General features: G+C 36.9%; 1 protein-coding gene and 1 long non-coding RNA gene across 8 annotated transcripts; one reads left to right on the top strand and one right to left on the bottom strand.

Moving 5' to 3' along the window:
• Positions 1 to 12,555: 12,555 nt before the first annotated feature.
• On the bottom strand, positions 12,556 to 14,565 carry LOC106305747. 7 transcript variants are annotated; one of them, XR_001263046.1, is made up of 6 exons: positions 14,407 to 14,565; positions 13,750 to 14,202; positions 13,501 to 13,651; positions 13,286 to 13,388; positions 13,027 to 13,073; positions 12,556 to 12,952 (listed from the first exon to the last, which is right to left on the bottom strand). It is a non-coding gene; the product is annotated as an uncharacterized LOC106305747 (long non-coding RNA). The 7 variants fall into 7 exon arrangements; XR_001263048.1 differs by having other exon boundaries at positions 12,556 to 12,948; XR_001263051.1 differs by lacking the exon at positions 13,286 to 13,388.
• Positions 14,566 to 17,467: 2,902 nt separating this feature from the next.
• On the top strand, positions 17,468 to 24,007 carry LOC106306575 (transportin-1-like). The gene is made up of 29 exons (XM_013743234.1): positions 17,468 to 17,797; positions 18,213 to 18,500; positions 18,624 to 18,713; positions 18,822 to 18,899; positions 18,981 to 19,061; positions 19,187 to 19,237; positions 19,328 to 19,413; positions 19,537 to 19,603; positions 19,692 to 19,748; positions 19,840 to 19,869; positions 19,955 to 20,014; positions 20,097 to 20,210; positions 20,281 to 20,394; positions 20,484 to 20,582; positions 20,652 to 20,777; positions 20,856 to 20,930; positions 21,032 to 21,103; positions 21,222 to 21,332; positions 21,618 to 21,701; positions 21,899 to 22,006; positions 22,124 to 22,225; positions 22,359 to 22,421; positions 22,497 to 22,571; positions 22,655 to 22,726; positions 22,834 to 22,958; positions 23,051 to 23,102; positions 23,186 to 23,254; positions 23,336 to 23,395; positions 23,505 to 24,007. The coding sequence occupies exons 1-29, from the start codon at positions 17,615 to 17,617 to the stop codon at positions 23,580 to 23,582; spliced, it is 2,670 nt and encodes an 889-aa protein (XP_013598688.1). The 5' UTR covers positions 17,468 to 17,614; the 3' UTR covers positions 23,583 to 24,007.
• Positions 24,008 to 24,322: the final 315 nt, after the last annotated feature.

The following is a 24,322-nucleotide window of genomic DNA, read 5'->3' as shown; positions in this document are numbered from 1 at the left end:
TAAAAATATATATAATATTTTATCATTAAACTATGTATAAACTAAGAGGTGTTTAATTTGTTAAATATAAGCCAAAAAACTTATAATAAATAATTCAAATATCTCATTCTTACAAATATAATAGATGGATAGGATATTAGAGAGAAACAAATATTAGAGGAATGATCAAATCTCTCATTTTCAAACGTACTCAGAAGGAGGTGATTGGAATCTTGTCATGCTATTTCATTAAAATATTTTTAGGAATAAAAATCAAGAATAAATTATTTAATCTTAATGAAATAATATATATATATATTATTCAATTATTCAAACTTGAGGTGGTATGGGTAACCAGATCAGAATAAAACGACCAATAAAGCAAAGAGATCTATGAAAAGAATGGGCATTCATAACTAGTGAATCAACAATTTTATTTTGCGTTCTTGGGAAGTAGCTGATCTTGAAGTCCGAAAAACACATCTGGAGAATTTTAATGACCTCCAGCTCAGTTGAGAAGTTTGGCCAAGCTTGTGGGTCCGTTATCATTGCAATCAGGTCCTTACAATCTGTCTCAAATCTCTGACAGGTCGAATGATGTAGTATGCTCTTCATTGCCCATCTTAACGCTTCCAGTTCCGAGTGTAATGTTGTCTCACGCCTCCTTAAGTTTTGTGTCCCCATAAGTTAGATCTTTCCCATGCTATCCTTCCAAACCCATCGAATTCCACTGAATTGATCTGTGGAGGTCCATGAACCATCAACCATACAAATATTGCCCAAGCTTATGTCTTGTGTTTTTTCAACAATTTGTGCTTGTGGAGGAGCAGGTATAGTATCCTTTGCATTGTACCAGGCCTGATGCTCACTCTCTGCATACCTGACTAGTTCCAACGGGTCCCTCTGTCTATACCTCTGAATAGCTTATCATTCATAGTCTTCCAACCAGATTATAGTCCATATTGGTGTAGATACTCGAGATAGGGAAAATTTCGAGAGCTTGACGGTGTTGATGATAATGTCCATGCTTGTAAGGCCGGTGGGCATTCGAAGATCGCATGAGTAACAGTTTCTTTTGGCTCTCCACATCTTGGGCAGTAGTTATATATTGCGGTGTACCAAATTTCTTGTGACCACTACCTGCCCTGAGAATAATTGCCAAATAAGATGACAAATCTTTTTTGGTGCATTCACTTTCAAAGCAAAGGCTTGAAGTTTGGTTATACTGGGCTCTAGAACTTCTTTTTCCCGGTCATATGTTAGTATATTTGTAGCTACTCAATTTCCAGACATGAATGTATATTGACCATTTTTGGTGTAGCTCCAGCAAAAGGTATCCGGTCGATCAGTAGGGCTTATGGCCAAACTCTGAAATCTGAACCATCGGTGTGTCTTCCTGATCTACATATTGTTCCAGTAGTCGAGCATCCCACTCCTTTGATTCAAAGTTAATAAGACTACTGACAATCATTTTTGATGTACTACTGGGGCCCTGGGACAAGCCGGCCATGCTGGCGTTGAGGGAATCCATGGATCCTGCCACACATTAATTTCATATCCTGAATGTACTTTCTTCCTGATACCCAACAGTTATAGCTTCCTTGCCGCTATAATACTCGTCTACACATAAGATGGATTATCCACTGCACCAATTCCCAAAGGCGAGCTTAGCCGATAGTATTTTCCCCGAAGAACTCTCGCCACTAATGAATCTGGAAATTGAACAAGACGCCAAAGCTGCTTTGCTAAAAAAGCTAGGTTGAATTCATGGATAATGTGGAAACCAATTCCTCCCTCCTCTCTAGGTGCACACATCTTTTCCCATTTAGCCCAGTGAATTCTTCGTTTTGGTGGATTTGAGCTCCACCAGAATGGTGCGATGGCACTTGCAAGGTTCTCACATATATCCAAAGGAAGCACGAAGCTGGACATGACATATGTCGAAAGTGCTAACAAAATAGATTTAATTAAAACTTCTTTTCCTCCTTTTGATAGCCGTCTACCAGTCCAACCATTCACTTTGAGTAGTAGTTTTTTCTTTTAAGAAAGCAAATAGCTTACACTTGGAGCCACTAATATCATCTGGGATTCCTAAGTAGGAGCCCATTCCCCTTTGTTTTGGATACCAAGTGTATCTTTAATCACTTGTCGATCATTTGCTGAAATCCTTTAACCAAAGAGTAATGAGGATTTATCAAAGTTGATACATTGACCTGATGCTTGTCCATACTTCCTGACTACTTTCATAACTTCTTCATATTCACGGGGCTCTGCCTTACAGAAGAAAATGCTATCATCAGCAAAGAGAAGGTGTGATACCGAGGGGCTAGCACGTGCGACTCGCATCCCTGTTATCTTCCCATGGTTCTCTGCATGATTAAAAAGACTAACGAGCGCTTCCGTGCATAGAATAAATATGAAAGGAGACAAATGATCTCCTTGACATAAACCTCTTCCTGTGACAATATTTCCCCTTGGCTCTCCATTCATGAGAACTTTGTACTTGACCATCTCATAATCCAGTCAATCCATATCTCTGAAAAACTCATATTCCGCATGACAGCCTCAATGAATGATCATTCTATCATATCATATGCTTTACTCATATCTGTTTTTATGGCCATTCTTTTAACTCTTCCACTTGGCTTGGTTCTCAGCGCGTGGAACATCTCCTAAGCAATCATGATATTATTTGTGATATGTCTTCCAGCAACAAAGGCTGAATGGGTTTCATATATCCGTTGTGGAAGAACTTTCTTCAATCTTTGGGATAAGATCTTAGATATTATTTTATAGCTGACATTGCATAGACTGATAGGTCTAAACTTTGTCATCTCATTTGGCTTAGTCGTCTTAGGGATTAGGCATATATTGGTATCATTTCGCTATTGCGTCATTGTCTCTTCAAAAAGTAGTAAATCATTTTTATCTGTAATTATATATATATTATATGAATTTAAAGTATGTATAGTATCAATATAAAAAATTTTAATACAATGAGAGATGTAAACTAAAAATATAAGGTTAATTATACATATGTTCGGTTATCTTTGGATATCCATTCAGGTTCGGATATTACCCGTTCGGGTTCGGATATCCAATCTCTCTTATTTCAATACTCGTTCGGGTATTTTGCTATTTCGGTTCGAATTTTTCGGATCGGGTTCGGATATGGGTTCGGGTATCGGGTAAAATGCACAACCCTAGATATAATAGTCTTTTCACAACAAATAAGATATAGTTTTCAAAAATAATAAAATATAATATAATTTTCAAATTTTGAAAGATAAATAGGGTATTTTCCAAAATCTCCCTATAATATTGGAAGTTTTAATATTACCCCTAAGTACTAAAAAAACACATTTCTGAATCTCAACACAATTAAATATAAATGGAAGCTGAGTGCCACAACAACACTATTATTCAGTTTCTCACCATGAAACTTATATACTCCAACATTTATTCTTCTAATACCACTCGTCGAAACTTTTTAACAATCTTCAAGAACCAAGGAACTTGATACCATTTACAAATTAATTAGAAGCCAGAAAGTTCATGGTTCGAGCAGCCGGATTGTATTTAAGGGGATGAGCCATGGTCAACTTCATTCCTCCAGCAGCCTCTTCCATGTTAACTGTGTTTCCTTTGATTCTCCAGTCAAAGCACTGCACTATCGTTCCAACTGGAGTTCCTATCAAGATATTAACTAGATTTGCACCTGGACAGCCTCTCCGTCCACTTCCAAAAGGAATGTACTTAAGCGCTTGCTCTGATAATTATAAATATTATTATGTTTAGCATATGTTAATAAATTATAATTATAAACATTTTGAACGATTTTATTTTATAAAATATAAATATTTTTTATAAAAGCATTTATATAAACTTATATATAGTAGCAGACCCACGTCCAATAGCATGGGATCATCTGACACCATAGAAATACTAAAAGTTAAATATGCAAGCAACAATTGTTTATGACTTCTGGTGTATTTGGTTAAGGTGGTGCTGAATGAAACCACAGGACCTGCGTTCGAAGCCCCTCATTGACACCTGTATCTAATACTTTTTGTATTTATCTTTATTATGATCCCTCATAAATAAAATTTTGGGTTCGCCCCTGCTTATATACATAACATAACCATAATTTTATATTTTCTGTTGGCAATATTAATCATACGTATTATTTTTGTATCATTTAATTTCTTTTGCTTCACAAAATCATATATAATATTTACATTGATAGAGAAATATATATATTATAGTTTATTTTATTTTCATTCTTCATAGTAAATAATATAATTAAAATAATCAATACTTGTTTATATATTGTTATTTTATAATATTTTATATAACTTAGTCTTATAAATTGATATATGTTATTTGGTGATTTATATTTTATTATTTATACTTAAGAATTTTGTATTTTAGTGTAGATATTTAATTTAATTTATTTTTATTTTTTAACATTCAAACAATACAAATATGATCATTAGTAAATTTATTTGATAAAAAATTATAATTGGTTAGTATAATCTGTTTGATCTGCTTTTGATATGCATTATTAGTTTGATCTGCAGTTTTTTTTTTTTAATGAAATTTCAAATTTATTGATCACCTCTATAAAATGTATGTACAAATGCTTATGCGTCTAAGAATAAAAGAATGAAAGCAGGGACTGACTAACCTGTATGTACTTCAAACCAACGCCTCATAAGACCTTTGAACTTCGGCTTCCTCGTGTAACCAGTCGATGTGATCCGGTTTCTAACCGTTTTATCGATCAACCAGGCCAGATGATCAACAGGCTTTGAGATACCATTGTGTTTCCTCTCATTCCGCTCACGCCAGATGTAATAGACCGATACCTGTAGCACAATCCTCAAGAGAATATATGTGAGACTATCGTAGGAGCCTGTCAAGAGCCACATCATGGTAGTTTCCCAGTCAGGGTCAAGATCTCTTCCAAATAGGTTCCCAACCACTCGAATCCATAGTGTAAAGGTGTATGGACAGGCAAAGAACAGGTGATCTCTTGTCTCGTCTGGCTCTCCACAAAAGAGACAGCCTTGAGGTTGGCCCCATTGGCTTGTACGATGGCCAGTAGGGAGCCTATCTCTGATAGCTAACCAGGTGATGAAAGCAAACCGTGGAACACCCTGAGGGAACCAGACCAGCCTGCTCCAATCAACTCTGTCCCGCCGTTTCCGAATCAGATCCCACGTAGTGCTGGAGATGAACTTATCATCGAAAGAGTCTTCACCGCTCCACCAAAGAGCTCCATCTGAGACATTCTCCACCAGCCGTGAAAGATACGATCACGACACCTGCGGAAACGCCAATCTCCATCAACAAATACAACACATATCTTTGCATTCCTCACAACTCCTAACTTCTGAGTTCCAATCTCGCTCATTACTTCAATCAATCTACCTTGCGGATGCCATATGTCAGTCCAGAACCGAACAGCACGCCCATCTTGGATACTCATTCTAATAAACTGCTTTGCTAGCAGACGATATTTTAGGAGTTTCCTCCAGACCCATGAACCGATCGCAGTATCCTTAGCATCCCACATCGTCTCATGGCGAAGCATGTAGTTTTGCACCCATTTGACCCATAGAGAATGCGAGGAAGAGAACAGTTTCCAAATTAGCTTAAGTCCAAATACAGTGGTTACCTCCTTCACACGCCTAATTCCCAGCCCACCTTCTTCATACGGCACACATACCTCTTCCCATGCAATTTTTTGCCCTTGAAGTGATATTTGGAGAGCCACTCCACAGAGAAGCTGAACACATACTCTCAATCTCATCTATACAAGCTTGTGGAAGACATAAAGCAGAACACCAGAAGTTCGTGATACTAGCGATGACTGACTTAATTAGAAGAAGTCTCCCAACATATGAGAGGGCTTTGCTCGTCTAGGAGAGGAATCTGGCACGCATCTTTACTATCAAAGGTTCATAGTCACTCCTAGTAATGATCTTTGTAGTGAGAGGCAAGCCAAGACACCTTATTGGCAGAGCAGAAACGAAGAGGCCAGCAAGCGCTGCTTCGCTTTCAAGAGCCACCTTGCCCCTGCCTGCCGCGAAGACTGTGGACTTAGCAACATTTAACCTGAGACCGGAGATTCGAGTAAACTCTTCAAACACCTCCAATGTACCCTCTAGAGAATCCGGGGTACCGTTAGTGAAGACGACGATATCATCAGCAAAACTTAAATGGGACAGGTTTACTTCCTTGCACCGAGGATGAAATCCAATCTTCCCTTCTACAGCCGCTTTGTTGAGTAGTTTTGATAGGACATTACTGACGATAACATAGATGTACGGAGAGAGGGAGCAACCTTGCCGAACACCCCATGAGCTCGAGAAAAAACCCTCCAATTCTCCATTCACAGACACAGAAAATCGCAGTCATAATACATTTCATGATCCAAGTGACAAACAGATCTGGATAATTCATAGCTCTCAGGGTGTCTTTTATGAAGGTCCACTTAACTGTGTCGAACGCCTTGGAGATGTCGAGCTTAATGGCTGATCTAGAGGAGACCGACAGCTTGTGATAGTCTTTGACAAGCTCAGTAGCCAACATGACATTTTCCAGGAGCAGTATACCTTCAACAAAGGTGCATTGGTTCAACTCAATTGCCTCCGGTAGGGTAGCCTTCAATCTCCTAGCAAGAAGCTTGGAGAATACTTTGTAGATGACGTTACAGCAGGCTATAGGTCTGTAATCACTCAACTTTTCAGCATCTGCAGACTTCGGAACCAGAGACAGCAAAGCGGCGTTCACACAGTGAGGCATGAAATCGAAAATGAAGAAGGATTGTATGGCTGACACGACATCCTTCCCAATTACTGGCCAAGCGGCTTTGTAAAATTCCATAGGGTATCCAGCAGGTCCTGGTGCTTTGTTAGATGGCATAGAGAACAATATGTCCTTAATCTCAACTTCTAAGATCGGCTTCATGAGCAAGGCTGCATCTGCAGAGCAGCATCTGTAGTCCACTAAACCCCGAATCTCTTCTTGGGTAAGACCTGTCACAGACTCGTGAGAGTCATTTAAGAAAGCTTCAAAATGAGAGACTGCCTCACTTGTAATTTCTGGGAGAGATGTGAGAATCCTTCCATCTGCAGTGACTATCCTCCTGATGGTGTTACTCATGTTTCGACTATGCGTCACCTTGTGAAAAAAACTTGAGTTCCTGTCTCCTAAACCCAGCCATTGAACTCTGGAATTTTGGTAGAAGAATTGTTCTTCAATACCCGAGATGTGGTGCCAATGTTCCCATGCATATGAAGCGGCTTCAAACGTTGAGGTTTGCGGATCTGACATTGCTGCGTTCTGCTTCTCACACAAGACTGCATACGCCTGCTTCACCCACCCCGGGAGATCACCATACATGTCTCTATTTAGACCTCTTAGCTCAAACTTTAGTGATTTCAGTTTCTCTTGCAGGCACTTTAAAGCTATTCGCGAGTGAAAAATAGGAGCTGACTCATTCCAGACTCGCTCTACAACTTCCAGAAACCTAGGATGACTTGTAGTACGGTCGAAGAACTTGAATGGCTTCATGTTTCCTTGAGGCGCCTCGCGAAGAAAAGTATGCATACGCTGGTGATCTGATACGCCACCAGACTCAAACGTAGTGTAGGATTGTGGAAAGGCATTCAACCAGCAGCCATTCACCATAACTCGGTCAAGCTTCTTGCTTATAGGGTTATCATCTTGGCAGTTAATCCAAGTGAAACAAGGCCCTACTTGAGCAAGATCCACCATATCACAATTGAGTACCACATTATGAAAATCTTTAATCGCTGCGCGATCGGATCTTGTTTCCATGAACCTTGAGTGCTCTCCCTCGTGTAAAGCAACGTTAAAATCCCCCTGGATAATCCAAGGGTTGTTACTACCCGCTACAAACCGCGATACAAACTCCATTTCTTCCCACAGAACTCTACGCTCCAGAGCACTGTTGGACGCGTAAATGAAAGAACAAACGAACGTGTCACCTAACCCACACTTTGATCATTTGCGCACTAGTCAAAACCTGACAGACCTCCACCTCCTCAGACCAGCAGACCCAGAGCCTCCCGAGCCTATGATGAGAGTAGTTATTTATACAATTCCAACCTGGAAAAGTTGTATCAAAAATCTTCTTAAAGTTACTTTCCTGAACTCTAGTTTCCATCAAACAACCGATGGACAACTTCGCAGCCTTCACCCAATACTTGACTGCTTTTTGTTTGTGCGGCTTTTTGAACCCGCGCATGTTCCAAGCGACGATTGATGACATCAGTACTTCCTAGAGGAAGCTTTCCTGCTATTGGTTTGACCCTTCTGTTGCTGCGACATCACTTTAACAAGATCCCTCGAATTTGCGATTAGCTTCTTTGAACCTTTGCCAGATTGGCGTTGCGAGATCGACCTTTGATTGACTGCTAAAGCCTTACCCGAAACAATCTCACCAGATTCCTTCTCCTCTACTCTTCACTCTAGCTGATCTGTAACCACTTGAACAGCATCATCATCATCAATCTCCCTCTCTTCTCTAATATCTTGCAAGATACTGAAACCATTTGGGGAAAGACACCCACCAGCACCCGTAAAAGACGTCAGTACCATACTCTTCTCAGCCATCACTAATCCTTGACCAGACAAATCCCTCTTGCTCTGTGAGGTACCTGCGTGAGTTCCCACCTCAGAAACTCCATAGAGGTTCTCCTTACCCGAGATTGACTCCAACTCTTCCATTAGCTTCGAGACAATTTCGGTACTGGCAGTAGCCATACCTTCTTTTGTCGGAAAATTCTCTACTTCCACTGCATCATTTCCACTCTCCTCACCGGTTACTTCCGTTGCATTTACAGAGTTCTCACCGTGCACAACCAGTTGCTTTTGCTCATCAAACGCCTTCTTTACCTGACAGTCCTTTCCTGCGTGTCCCCATTTTGAGCAAGAGAGACACCTAGGAGGGAGCCAGGGGTAACTGACCGATACCATACCATTAGAGCCATCACGACCCTTGAAACTGATCTTGCTTGGCAAAGGTTTTGTCAGGTCCACTTCAACAAGCACCCGAGCCACATCCATACGAATACACTTCTCCGTATTCGGGTGAAGCTTAATGAACTTCGCCGAAGCACGTGCAATAACCTCAATCCCTTGTTTGAGTAAAGATAACCAGGAACATCCGTAAGGTCCACCCACAGAAGCATGGCTGAGAGATCAGGAGGAGCTCTAGCTGTTTCCGGGGTCCATTCACCAACCATCAATGGAACCTCAGTAATATGCCAAAATTTCCTCTTCACCACCCGCTCACGTACTTCCGCATCCTCAATCTGAAACAACATGTTGTCTTCCCAATGAACTGCACATCGATTCTGCTTCTCTTCCCCTGCGCTGCCCAGATTCGGTTCACAGTAGCGTGAATCGATCCAATATGCGGCGCATCGTTCATGAAATAGCCCACAACGAAACACTTCCACAGGGGGTTTACATCTTCCAGGATCTCCTCAGGAATTGCAACCTCCGCGATTCCATCATTCACAACAAAGACAGCCTCTTCCACCAAAGAAGAAGAAGAGCCCTCCTTCACCACTGCCGAGTATGAGTTCTTGGGAGAGCCCCTCGGCGAAATCACTCCAGAAGACTGATTGGTCTCCTGCGGCACCGAGTCTTCATCCTTCCCAGTGACGCAATCGCCATCTTCCATCGGGGTCTTGTCCAGCAACGAAGAGAGGCCCAGAGGGGCCGCCTTATCCGGGGTCGCAGGGTCGCAAATTCCGTCGCCATCGCCATCGCCGTTTTTGGACATTAGGACTTTCGGTATCAATCAAATTTTTCTTTTTTATTCCTTTGATTTGTATTTGATCTTCATTCTCGGTTTGATATGTAGTTTTTGATCTGTGTCACCATAATAAAAATTTGCATGCATAACGAAACTATAAATTAAATTTTTGATCTGCATATAAAGGGAAAATGAGTTGGACATTTTCAGATGGCCAATAAAAATAAATTTAATTATGTTCTTATTAATTATTAATAAATAGTCAACCCTTATTAATTTTTGTTTTTTACTTTCATACGAAACAAAATAATCTTAAAAATTAGATTTGATTTTTTATTATAAAATAATTTATTTTAAACAATTTTATTTAATAAAATATAAATATCTTTTACATAAACTATATATATAACATAACCATAATTTTATATTTTATGTTTACAATAATAGTCATACATATTATCTTTGCATCATATAATTTCATTTGCATCATATAATTTCTTTTGCTTCACCAAAAAAATCATATACATAGAGAAACATATACATTATACATTATAGTTTATATTATTTTCATTCTTCGTAATAAGTAATATAATTAAAATAATCAATACTTGTTTATAAATTGCTATTTTATAATATTTTATATAACTTAGTTTTATAAATTCATATATGTTTTTTGGTAATTTATATTTTATTATTTATACATAAGAATTTGTATTTTTAGTATATATATACATATATATATATATATATATATATATATATTTAATTTTATTATTTTAATTATAACATTTGATCTAATAAATTTATAATTGTTTCATATAATGTAGTTGATCTGCATTTGATCTCATTGATCTGTATTTTTTTATCTTCGTCACCATTCGAAGCCTTTATATACAAAATGTGACAAGTTCAATTATAAACAGAACCAACTCTTAATCGACTGTGACACAAACCTATACCTTTAACTCATACTAACTGAAAAGGAATCAAGAGAAACACATTTCAATAATAATCCATGGCAATCACATTTGATCATTTGAGTTTTCACATAAAATAGACAATACCCATAACATGAATCATACAGGTTGACAAAAGGAGAGAGACCAAGCCTTGGATGCTTGTAGGCCTGGGCGTTCGGGTACCCGTTGGCGTTCGGGTCGGGTTTTTCGGATTTCAGTTCTCTTTTATAATACCTCTTAGGTTATACGGGTCGGGTTCGGATATAACACATCGGGTTCGGGTCGGTTTTGTATCACATCATAGAACCCATAAAGTAATCATATATCATTCGGATTCGGGTTATATCGGATCGGTTCGATATACCCGAAATAAAATCTAAAATTTAAAAGTAAAACATAAGAAATATATATTTATTTATATATAATTAAGTATTTAAGGTAGTTATTTAAATTTTAAATACTTATTGTTAGATAACATATCAAAATAAATATGAAATTGAATATTTGAAGTATATATTCATGTTTCATATAATTATATTGTATATTATTTTGGACATTCGGATCAGTTTCTTCGGATATTTTTTCGGATATTTCGTTTTTTTTTTCGATTTTTCGGGTTACCCGTTTGGGTTCGGTTAATAACACTTCGGATTCGGATATGTACTGTATCACCTTACAAGACCCATTCAGAAATTTTTTACATTTCGGACCGGATACGGATCGGGTTTTTTGGTTCGGGTTCGGGTTCGATTCGGATTTCGGATTACGGATTACAGACATTATGCCCAGGCCTAGATGCTTGTCTGGGAGATTTAGATAGGTCGAGAGATGGTGGAGCAACATATTTCACCGGGAAAATCAACTTCCATGGTCAATAGTTTTATCAGTTTCAAGAAAAACGTTGACTAGAAAAATGAGTAGGGTTAAATTCATTGAAACGAAATTGCTTTTAAAAATGGATTAAATTGATCTCTCTTAATTTTAGTCAAACCTCCATTTATTAAATAGATCTTAACCGGATCAATCATTACTATTAAAAAAGAAGGAATTCTAAAAAATCTACCTATGAAAGTATTTTGGATTCTTTCCTTTTATTATTTTTTTGGTCTTCCCTTATATATTACTAGTTTCGACCCGCCCTACGGGCGGGATATATTTTACTTGTGATCTAGGTTATTATTATTTTTAATGATTTTTTTGTTTGTGTTTAAAATTTGTATTTGCAAGAAATGAGTATGATAATGATTTTTTATTTTTTAAATATTTTAGGCGAGGAGAAATTATATGTGATAAGATTTATTTTGATTTGTTTACAATAGTTGTTTCTGTTCTCAAAAAAAATTAACTTTAAATTCTACATATTTGTTAAAAAAATTTTCTATTTAATTAAATTATTGATACATAATGTATGTTGGATTTGATGATAGTATATATATGAAGCGTTGCGTTTAGTATATACGACCAATTTGTCTATCATTTGACTATTTATTTTATAAATCATAAACTTAATTAATTATTAAAAATTCATAAAATATAATTATTTTTCTTTCTTTTAAAGTTCTAATTTAACTTTTAATATGTAACCTCAACTGTTTGTAACAAAGCCATTCGAGTTGTTTATGTCCTCTTTATATTGAAATGTTTTGATGTTTATAAATGTCTTCCATTAGAGACTGAGTAGATTACCTTTCCAGTTAATTTTAGTTCGAATAAAAAGGAAGAGGTGCTTGGCAACTATCAAAAGAATCTGGTAACACGAAAAGACTGAAGATCCCTACATAACTAAAACATATCGTTGATATGTTGGAGCATATGCATATAAGGTAATTAATGGTCAAAAGCGCAGACAAAGAAAGAGTCATCAGAACAAACTGTGTTGTTGTAGTAAAATAAATACGGCATGATGTCTTCCCGGGTAGATCATCTCACAAAAATTAAATTACATAGAAGTTTCCTCCGGGTCTGAACCACCGACTACAACCGAACAAAACAGTGGGCATTCTCCAAGCTGTAGAAGCTTCTTGAAGAAATCAACAGTAAGTTAATTGCCCTCCATGTCCACCAGCTGCAACGTGGCTATCTTACTTCCCGAGAAGCTTCTTGAAGTAGTAAACAATAAGGTAATTACACTGCATGTGCACCAGCTGCAATGTGGCTATCTTCCCTCCCGCATTTTTTTTCTAACGATGCTATGGCCGCGTTTGTCACCTCAATCTATCTACAACAATGGACCAAAGTAAAATAGTCGTTGGAGTTAGTATATATTACTAACAGATACAGAGAACGTACTACCTTCAAGAAGATCGCATGAATGTAATCACAGACTTATGAACTCAATCCTCCAAAAAGATCGCATGAACGTAGAAATATTAGAACCACACAAAGGAAAAAATTAAATTACATTCTCTACGGAATAGAATAAGTAAAAGACGCATCTAGGTTCAACCAAAGAGTCTGTCCGACACATTCCACTACTATAGAGGCATGATCTTTGGATTAAGGTATCTTAAAACATTTTCTTTAGAATGTAAACTGGTGCAATGATATGTACCTTGTTCCCGTAGTCCATTAAAAACCCGAGACTGTTTTACATTCTTGCTAAGGTTCGTAGCAATAACGTTAGACTCCTTAGGTCTTAGTATACTTCAGATTAGCTGAGCAAATAACATGTGAATACAAAAATAAATAAGCCTCTGTTTTAAAATTTACCAAAAAAAGTCTATGTTGTAAAACCAAACAAAGAAACAAACTTGAAGAGAAGCTTACATGGGTTTTCAAGCTCTAGAAACACTCATGCCATTTGTCAAACCCACCCATCAAATCCACTGTCAGACCAAAAGATTCAAGTTTTTTCTTTGGCCTCTTTCAGGTGGTTTGAATCCGCCTTTAGCTTATTGTCACCAATGTAGCTGGTAGCCTGTCTCATTTACATGTACAATGTATAAGCTTCTACTGAAATACGATGAACAAATAGCCTGGAAAAAGTGAAAATACAATGCAATCTCAAGAGTAAACCTCACAGTGACAGCGACAACTCATCAAAACACAGTCCATAATATAGAGATTGTATTGGTAGCATATACCTGAGCACCACTCAGCAGTCTGCGGTGCAATGAAGTAAGGAAAGTCAAAGGTCCAAGAATTGAGAGTAAATATAGCAAAGTAATTGTGGAGACTTATGTAAACAATAAAGGAATCAGGGTAAACTTGCATTTCTGAAAGCTTCTAACTTTTCCACCATAGCTCAGCTCCTCTATTTTCTCCAAAATCCCCAGAAACCTTTGTAGCCAGGGAGATGGAGGATTGGTTACAGGTCCACAGATTACCTCAAACGAAGTACGTATACGGATTTAGATGTCTTCCACAAGCTTCAGCCAGGAACGTTTCTTCGTAGCAGCGTTCTACGACCCAGAGACTGTGAAGCTACATCTATCGAGCCAATCGGTCGACTCGTATCCGAACTCAGTCCTAAAAGTTTGTATATGCTTTTAAAGTTAGATACAGAAAAAAAAAATCACTTAAGTTTGTATAGCTTGTACAATCGGCAAGTAGAACATCAAAGTTAGCCAGTTTTTGCAGGAATTTTTTGAAAACTAATGACTCAGATGATTTTTTTTTGTCAGCTATGACTGAAATGATTTAACCTATGAATTCGAAAAGGATAGGATATACCTTTTTATAGTCGAAGATTCACCGAAAAGAAGTAATGGAGACGCATTCAATGACAAATCCTGACATCGTTAAAGATGACCCTTCGATTGAGTCTCTCCCGTAACGTCTCCAGTTATCGTGGCCGGTAAGTTGATTGTTTCTTTAACGGTGAAAAGTTTCTTCGAGTCGCTGAGGTGATATAGAGGAAAACTCTCGATCTATATGAGGCCCAATGTTTAGTTAAGCCCAATGTTTTAAATTTAAGAACTCTGTCTGGTAAATGGAACGCACCGTATGACTAAAAAGGACAGATGTCAAATTCTCCTCTCTCTATTTAATGACGTGGCATCACCTGGAGAGAGGAAACTCTACTTTATATATAAAGATAACTTCAAGTGACAAATATTTCACCCTATATATGTATCCGGTTTTAACTCTAACTATAAAATTGGTTACATTATTATATATTTGAATCATTCAAATCGAGTAGTAAACCATCGTACCAAAACAACCTTAATATCAACTCGTGATTACATCTTATATAAGCGCATGTCTCACGAATCTCAAGAACATCGCAAGTCTCACAAATCTTACGAAAATAAAACCTATTCACAGAGACAAAACAATTAAAAATTGCCAAAGTGGTTCATGCACCCTGTTTTATGAAGTTATTGCAATACACATGGCCAACTCATGAAAATGCATTACATTTTCTTTATGGTTTGACTATGAGACAAGGTAAGTTCACGTTTCTAACACCGCATCGAATTCTTTTACAATGTTACCTATAAAGTTCACCTATAAAGTTCACCTATAAACTATTTCATTCCACTTTCGAATTCTTTTACAATGTTACCTATAAAAATTGATAGTACCTTTGTTCTGAATGTTTTATCTTTTAATGTAATCAAATCAACATGTTACTCAAATCATGAAACACAGAAACCAAATGTGACTTTTAATTCACGTACATGTAAAGCTCTTTCTGCAATTCTTTGTATTCAATAAAAGTTCATTCAGGATCAATAACATCAACATTCATTATCGATTTGTTTATTTTTGCTGTTGATGACCATTTTTTAACTCCTAATTACTTGAACGAATAAATTCGAATAAAAAATTAGTTATATCCGAATTGATGGTAAGATTCTTAGTAACAAAATTAGATTTACAAATATTTTTATTCCTAAAAAATCGACTCCATCATTCATTCTAACAGACTGTTAATCTAATTATTCACGTAATTATATAAAGTAAGAAGTTAGATTTGAGAATATTTTATCCCCAACATTCTACTGTCATCATTATTACTAAAGCTTAATCAAATTGTTCACATGATATTTTACCACTACAACAAGTAAAATATCTATAAGATTTGGTATAAACTACTTCTTAACTTAATTAAACCAATTTGTTTTAACTAGGTTGTTAAAATATCTTAATTTTCCCGATTTAAATTTATATATTCACAATAGAAATAAATAAATATTTGAAATATTTCTTATACGATCCAACATCTCTAAACTTATTCCTCAAACATTATAAATAGCAAAAACAAACTAATAATATCATATAAATAAATGTTTGTTTTCTCTAATATCATTTTCTTTATTTTTAAAATAGTAAAAAGAAATTCATCAAAGTACAATTTAAAAGTATATAAAATTTTAATTTAGGATGACAAAAAAAATTTAATGGGTCATAAGTCACATGTTAATGATATTTTTTAGATTTTTATCGGACTTTATCAGATTTTAATTAACCAAATTTTCATTAAATTTGAACCGGTTTATATACGGATCATCAGGTTTATCGGTTCAACCGCGTGTTTGGGTCAGATATGAAAATAATAAATATTTTTTTAACATAAATATGTAGATCAAACTTCAAAATAATACTTAATATTAACTAACATTTTTATCCAAAGTCATACCCGCGCTTTCAAAACGCGGATCAAAATCTAGTAATAATTTATATAAAGTCCAATAAGTTAAATAAGTTTAAATAGACATTTATTTATATTAAAATTCCATTTTATATCTGTGAACAAAATCCATTATAAAATAATTTACTACTCCTAAATAATGTTGTGGATTTTAACAAAAAAAATGATCTGGTTTTGGACAACTTTGTGATGGATAAGTATATAGTAGGATATATATTTCGTTTATTGGTTTCACGTGATTGGAATACAAAGATGGTAATTGGAATGGGTGAAATGAAATGCAATTTTTTATGTATTAGATTGTCTTGTACACATCTTTCACGAGGATTTCACTTTTTTTCATAAATCATACTAAATGGAAAGGAAATTCACCAAATGAAAACCCCAAAGTAAGAAAAGTAACCAAAACCTTCTTCTTTCTTTCTATCTCTCATTTTCTAGAAATCTAATTGTAATTTTTTTTTTGTTATTTCACCAATTTTTTTTTGTTATTCACCTCACTTTTTTATCACAAATCAAAATAGCACGTAAATTAGTAAGTAAAAATATTAAAATTAAAAAATGCAAAATAGCTGGAAAAAAAATGACACAGACGATAACACCCTCAACTAAATTCTAAATCATTGACCCTAGATCCAAGCCCTAGACCATAAAGTCAAACCCTAAACCCTAAACCTAAACCTTAAACACAAACCCTAAACCTTAAAGGAACGACATCAACGTTAACATTAACGTTAGAGTTTAAGTTTAAGATTTAATGTTTAGGGTTTATGACTTAGAGTTTAGTGTTTAGGGTTAACGTCAACATCATATATTATTTTAAAATTTAGGATCTAAGATTTAGACTTAAGGTTTATGTTTAGGACTACGATCTAGAGTTCAAGAGTTTGGATTCAGGGTTAACAACAACAATTTTTTTTTCTCAGCTATTTTGTAATTCTAATACTTTTTATGAATCTATATTGCATTTTTATTGGTAGTAAGAGGATAGGTGAATTAGACGGTTCACCGTAGGGCGAAAGGTGAACGGAAATATTGGTTCCATTTCTTGTGAAAAGAAAAGAAATGGACGAACTCATAAAAAGCCCATACAGAACCTTTTTAAAGAATTTAAAACCCAACTGAGTCAGGGGGGGGGGGCAGGGTCTTTTTCTCGAGTCTCCTCTCTTTTCAAAGCTTTGCTGTGCTTTTTTGTGTCCAACGAATCATATTCTTCTCTGCCTGCCCCTTCTCACACGACCGAAACGTCACCTTACCTTCTTTTTTTTTTTTGCCACAACAATCATGGCGGCGACGACGGTCTGGCAGCCCCGAGACGACGGCCTCGCCGAGATCTTCACTCTTCTCGAACAACAGATTTCTCCTTCCTCCGCCGTTGACAAGTCTCAGATTTGGAAGCAGCTCGAGCACTTCTCCCAGTTCCCCGATTTCAACAACTATCTCGTCTTCATCCTCGTCCGCGCTGAGGTTTCTCTGCTCTCTCTCAGCTCTCTGTCTGTTATTGACTCAATCTACTTGTCCGGAGACGATTGGTCCTTAAAGTTCGGATCGCTGAATCTGTTTGTTGCTCACTCATCTTACTTGATCCTGCTTTTTCATTGGATTGCTTTAGTTTCTTCAGACCAGAACTTTTAGTTTCGGTGTTTTGTTTATTCGATTGTTTTATTTTTTTCTGTTTCCCAATTGACTTTACTTGTACTCGGATGTTCTGTAGAGAAATGTGAGTTGTGTCTTATAGATTAACAACCGACAATACTAGTTGGCTTATGAAGACCTTACGCCTAACTGCATCACCCGGTCCTATGAGTTGTGTCTTATCTTGAGAACTGATTTGCTTTGCATTTGTAATTCTGAGCATATGTGTATTTGTATGATGCATCAGGGTAAGGCCATAGGGATTCGTCAAGCTGCTGGATTACTGCTCAAAAACAATTTGAAGCGTGTATGGATCTCTATGGCTCAAGAAAACCAAAAATACATCAAGTCAGAGCTGCTGCCTTGTCTTGGAGCTGTGGACAGACATATTCGGACAACTGTTGGAACCATCATCAGTGAAGTTGTCAATATAGAGGGGGTTTCTGGATGGCTCGAGCTTTTGCCAGCTCTTGTAAGTTGTTTAGACAGTAATGATCTGAATCACATGGATGGTGCAATGGATGCATTGTCAAAGGTATGTTGCAGCTTCCAGTTTTCTTTTCTGTTTCTGTTTCTTTTTCGTTCAACCTACACTATTGTCTGTGTTTGAATGTTTTCAGAGTTTTGTTTGTAATATTTACATGTCTTTATTGATCAGATTTGTGAGGATATCCCACAAGTATTGGATTCAGAAGTGCCTGGTTTAGCAGAACGCCCTATCAACATTTTCCTGCCTAGGCTATATCAGGTGAACATCTCATATTGGTTGTAGCACTTGCTTGGTTCTAGTTTGATTTCTTTTCTTACTGTTGGTTTGGTTGCTGTAAGATTGATTACCATTCTTTTGTTTGAGCAGTTTTTCCAGTCGCCTCATGCTTCACTGAGGAAGCTTGCCCTGGGTTGTGTGAACCAATATGTCATCATAATGCCTGCTGTAAGTACTGAGAAGACTATTTGTAATCCTTTTTTATATTGTTATAAAAGACTTTGAATTGTAACAATCTATGTTTTGCAGGCTTTGTACAATTCAATGGACAAGTACCTTCAGGGGTTGTTTGTCCTCGCCAATGATCCTGTAGCAGAAGTCAGAAAATTAGTACGTGACTTACTTAAGCTTTTGTTGATTGTTTCCTTTAGATTACACATGGTTGAATCAGATTCTTATCTCATTTTAAAGTTCTTTGGCTAATGTATAATTTCTCTTCTTCTGTGGTTAAAAAGGTCTGCGCAGCATTTGTGCATCTGACGGAAGTCCTCCCCTCGTCTATAGAGGTATTTCTCATTGTACTTCTTATATTTTGTTAGAGCTATTCGTCCACCCTGCATCTTAAATTTCGCATCTTCCCTTAATGTCTATTTCAGCCACATCTCAGGAATGTAATGGAGTACATGCTACAAGTTAACAAAGACCCTGATGAAGAAGTGGCTTTAGAAGCATGTGAATTTTGGTAAAATGTTATTCTCTTGTTCTATATATGATGGTTTTACACGTGTTTTTGTATGTTCTGCAGTTTCATTCCTTCCTGGCCTGTTTTTTCCATCCCTGTCCTCATTTTATTGTTATTTGGCAGGTCTGCATACTGTGATGCTCAGCTACCTACAGAGAACTTGAAAGAGTTTCTGCCACGCCTAATTCCAGTATAGAGATACTTTCTCCTTTTCTTCAGTATATTTTTGGGTACTTAATGGTGTAATTTGAATTTTTCGTAAAATATATCTGTTTTAGGTGTTGCTCTCAAACATGGCTTATGCAGATGACGATGAGTCGCTTTTGGATGCCGAGGTTGTTTTTCTGTTGATATTATATGTTTCTTCACCTTTCTAAGTATATACTTGTCCATCATGTATCATATGTAAACTGTTCACTTTTGCAGGAAGATGAGTCTCAACCAGACAGAGATCAGGTGCAGTTGTTTGTTCTCGTGACTTTGATTTTTTTTTTCTTATAAAAAAATATTTTAGTGTTCATTCATTTTGCTTCTCCGACAGGATTTGAAACCTCGTTTTCATACATCAAGACTTCATGGATCAGAGGATTTTGATGACGATGTACGTGATCTACTTCTTTTAGTACCATTTGATACTAAAATTAATCTATAGATACCTCTTAAATGATTATCTCTGGGTACAGGATGATGACTCGTTTAACGTGTGGAATTTAAGAAAGTGCAGTGCAGCAGCTATTGACGTTCTCTCTAATGTATTTGGAGATGAAATCCTTCCAGCACTCATGCCCCTTATTCAGGCAAATGTTATTCATATCGGTCTTTCGAAATAGATACAATAAACTAAAACCCTGTTCTTCCAAACGGCAGGCAAAATTATCAGCTTCTGGTGATGAGGCCTGGAAAGAAAGGGAAGCTGCTGTTTTGACCCTTGGGGCTATTGCTGAAGGCTGCTTTAATGGTCTCTACCCTCTCTTGTCCGAGGCAAGTTCATTTTTAATTTTAAATCATCTCATATATTTGATTTTTCTCCACCCAGTTCAAGTACTTTAACATGCTAGTGCTATCTGCAGATCGTAGCATTTCTTCTTCCGCTTTTAGATGATAAATTCCCTCTCATAAGAAGCATATCTTGCTGGACGCTTTCTCGATTTGGAAAGTATCTTATCCAGGTATGATTTGGACATGAGATTTGGTGCTTCAAACGGTCTTAAGATGACTCACTGCTTTTTCTTTTCTAGGAAATTGGCAATCCAAAGGGCTATGAGCAGTTTGAGAAAGTTCTTATGGGTCTTCTCCGTAGACTCTTGGATTCGAACAAGCGGGTCCAGGAGGCTGCCTGTTCAGCTTTTGCAACTGTTGAAGAGGTACCTATTGGCCTTGGTTTGTTGATATTATATGTGGATGTTGGTTTACCATGTGAATTATTTTCTATGACCATGTAGGATGCTGCTGAAGAGTTGGTCCCACACCTGCAAGTAATACTGCAGCATCTAATGTGCGCTTTTGGAAAGTACCAGGTTGTTAAATCCTTTGCCATAATAAATCTCTGTAGCGGCTATTATCAACTTCAAACAACTGTTTCTATACGTCTACCTAACATACAGTTTTCATATCCCAGAGGAGGAACTTAAGAATTGTATATGATGCTATTGGAACACTGGCAGATTCGGTTAGAGAAGAGTTAAACAAGGTATAACGATTGGGTTTGCCCAAGGCTAAGCTGTTAGCTCCTTGACTATTATTATTGTATTCCATATCTTGGTGCTCGTATAAATTTTCATGCCTGCTTTATATTCTTCCTTCTGCAGCCGGCTTATCTTGAGATCCTGATGCCTCCACTTGTCGCAAAGTGGCAACAACTTTCAAACTCAGACAAAGATCTATTTCCATTGCTGGAATGCTTCACATCTATTTCTCAGGTATGTGCTATTTGTCAAGGCCTTAGGAATATTTGTAATGTCTTGAATCTGTTGCACCAGGGAAGTTAAGTTCAGTGAAGGTACCCAGGTTTTGGTAGTCTCAAGAACACTGAAAAAGCAACGTGTGGTTGTTGGTTAGCTGAAAGGCCAAAACTTCTTGCATTCGATTATATTATTAGTTGAACCTGAATTGCCACAAATAGTAGGAGATAACAATTGTGAACGTCAGACAAGTTCATCTTGACAAGAATGTTATGTCTAACGAATTGTGTTTCCATCTTTCAGGCTTTAGGTGTCGGATTCGCTCCATTTGCTCAGCCTGTTTTCCAGAGATGCATGGATATCATCCAACTACAACTCCTTGCTAAGGTTTCATTCATAATTTTGAAATTTAATTTCATTGGGTTTCAACACCTTTTCCAATTTTCCTTACACATTTTATTGCCTCAGCTAGATAATTGTCATAGGCGTGAGTATAGTAACAGTTCATATTTCACTGGGGCATGTACATAACTATTACACGGGTGTGTTTTTGTTTGATGAAACCTTGGTTGTGGTGTTTGTAGGTTGATCCTGCTTCTGCTGGAGCTCAGTACGACAGAGAATTCATTGTATGTTCCCTTGATTTGCTTTCGGGACTTGCTGAAGGGCTTGGCAGTGGGATAGAGTCTCTGGTACTGCCCTCACTCACTCAGTGAATAAATCTTATAGCTACCGATGGATGTTGTTGTTATAATATGATCGAGTCAGATATCAACCGGATATATTCTTAATCCATCGCTCTTTTGCAGATATCACCAAGTAATCTCAGGGATCTGCTTCTCAAATGTTGCATGGATGAAGCTTCTGATGTCAGACAAAGTGCTTTTGCTCTTATGGGTGATCTTGCAAGAGTAAGCTGCATATCTTTTGTATTTTAGATAGTTCCCCATGATAAAATTAAACATAATAATCTCAACGCCGTTTCTGCTATATAGATTAATTAGTGTTATAAACTTAAAAATGACGTTTGGCTACCACTGACAGGTATACCCGGCCTACCTACAACCCCGCATGGTTGAGTTCCTTGAAATTGCAAGCCAGCAACTGGTGGGTATCCAAGTTTCACTCATGCTATACCAATTCACTTCTTCTTTTTATTGATCATATCTATGGTTTGTACAGAGTGCAAACCTCATTAGAGAAAACCTTTCTGTCGCCAATAATGCTTGTTGGGCCATTGGAGAATTAGCGGTCAAGGTAATACCAAAATACTGTTTTTGCTACCGAAAGTTTTTTTTGTTAAAGGCACACCTGGGAATGATATGGACTCAATGTTTCAGGTTCGTCAAGAAGTCTCACCGATCGTGACCAACGTTGCCTCTTCCCTAGGCCTGATTCTTCAGCATGGAGAGGTGACTCCAGCACCCTATAACTTCAATAGCCTCTTAGGCCATTTCTGAGTCGATCAATAACTTTTGTATCTGTTGACTATGCCTACTTTTTACTTCTTGTGAAACAGGCTGTCAATAAGTCGCTAGTTGAAAACAGTGCAATTACCCTCGGAAGACTAGCATGGATTCGTCCAGACCTCGTCGCACCTCACTTGGAGCATTTCATGAAGCCATGGTGCTTGGCATTGTCAACGTTAGTGAACCTTTTGTGTTGGATTTTAAGTCTTTGCACTCTCAACCTCTCTGCTTTTTCAAACAACTTCTTAATACACTTTTTTTTTGTAGGGTACGTGATGACATTGAGAAAGAAGATGCATTTAGAGGGTTATGTGCAGTGGTATTGATCTCTACTCTTTGGTCTGTGTTTGAAAAATGTAAAGTCAAGTTTGATATTTACCGAGTGTTCTCCATAAATTTCAGGTAAAAGTGAATCCATCAGGAGGTGTCAGCTCACTTGTTTTCATATGTAAAGCCATTGCAAGCTGGCATGTAAGTGAAAAGAAAACCAAATGCGACTCTCTCGTAGCTAATTTCATTCTTGTGACCGATGGTTGACAACTTTTTTCACAGGAAATAAGAAGCGAGGACGTCAATAACGAAGTCTCCCAAGTGCTGAACGGCTATAAACAGGTAACCTGTGCTGAATTTAAGTTCAGCTTTTAACCATCACAAGCACTCGCCTCGCTCTTAATATTTATGCCAAATGTTTTATGTCTTTGAATTCTTGTTTTCGGTTCAGTTGCTGGGAAACTCATGGGCGGAATGTTTGTCTGCTTTGGAACCTCCTGTTAAAGAAAGGCTTGCGAGATATGTTTGATTGTACACCGGTTGGTCTCAAATCAGAGAGATCTGATTTTACAGAGCTTGAGACACCATTTTTTTTACAAGATTTAACGAAGGGAAAAAGAGTCCCAACAGAAAGAGAGAAACAGTACAGAGTCTGTGTATGTGTGGGGGTTCTTTAGACAACTGTTACGTCCTGTCTTCTTTGCTTTCTTTCTATTTCTACATCAATTCTTCGTTCTTTTTAATTGGCGGGCAACATGGTATGGGTGGTGGTTTGAGCAGTTTTGATTTAAGATTTCTGAAACGAAAGAGCTAAGGAAGATTTAAGATTCGTTGTGCTGCCAGCTTGTGTGAACTATTGGACCTGGGGATAACAATAAGAAACAAAAAGAATGTGACCTGGATTTTGTGTATTCTCTCCTGTATTCTCTTTCGATATTGGTTTGCTCTATTGATCTCTTGTGTTATGTTAAATACGAATTACAACTGTTCCCAGTTGCATTTACATTTTAAAACGCAGCGTACCTAATTTTTATTGGGGTTGTTCTCATGGATAAAAGTAGTTAGCATGGGACCAGACCGTCTTTTAGCATGTGCAAATGGAACGGTTGAACATGGTCCAAAATTTTAGAGGATCCATAATTTTTTTATTTTAGTAATAGCTATAAATTTAAAATCATATTTTTATTAAAAATCAGATAACTATATTTAATTTAATTTTCATATTTGTTAAACAATATATATATATTACAAATTTGATTTTGTTTACAT

Source organism: Brassica oleracea, chromosome C7 (assembly GCF_000695525.1).
Source record: "Brassica oleracea var. oleracea cultivar TO1000 chromosome C7, BOL, whole genome shotgun sequence".
Taxonomy (NCBI): Eukaryota; Viridiplantae; Streptophyta; class Magnoliopsida; order Brassicales; family Brassicaceae; genus Brassica; species Brassica oleracea.
This window is presented reverse-complemented; position numbering and strand designations above follow the sequence as displayed.

Excerpts from the sequence above, each read along its gene's own strand:
- LOC106306575 (XM_013743234.1), top strand. The coding sequence starts at position 17,615 with ATGGCGGCGACGACGGTCTGGCAGCCCCGAGACGACGGCCTCGCCGAG. Across the intron at positions 18,900-18,980 it reads ATGTCATCATAATGCCTGCT|GCTTTGTACAATTCAATGGA; the intron begins GTAAGTACTGAG and ends TATGTTTTGCAG. Across the intron at positions 23,396-23,504 it reads TGCTGAACGGCTATAAACAG|TTGCTGGGAAACTCATGGGC; the intron begins GTAACCTGTGCT and ends TTTTCGGTTCAG.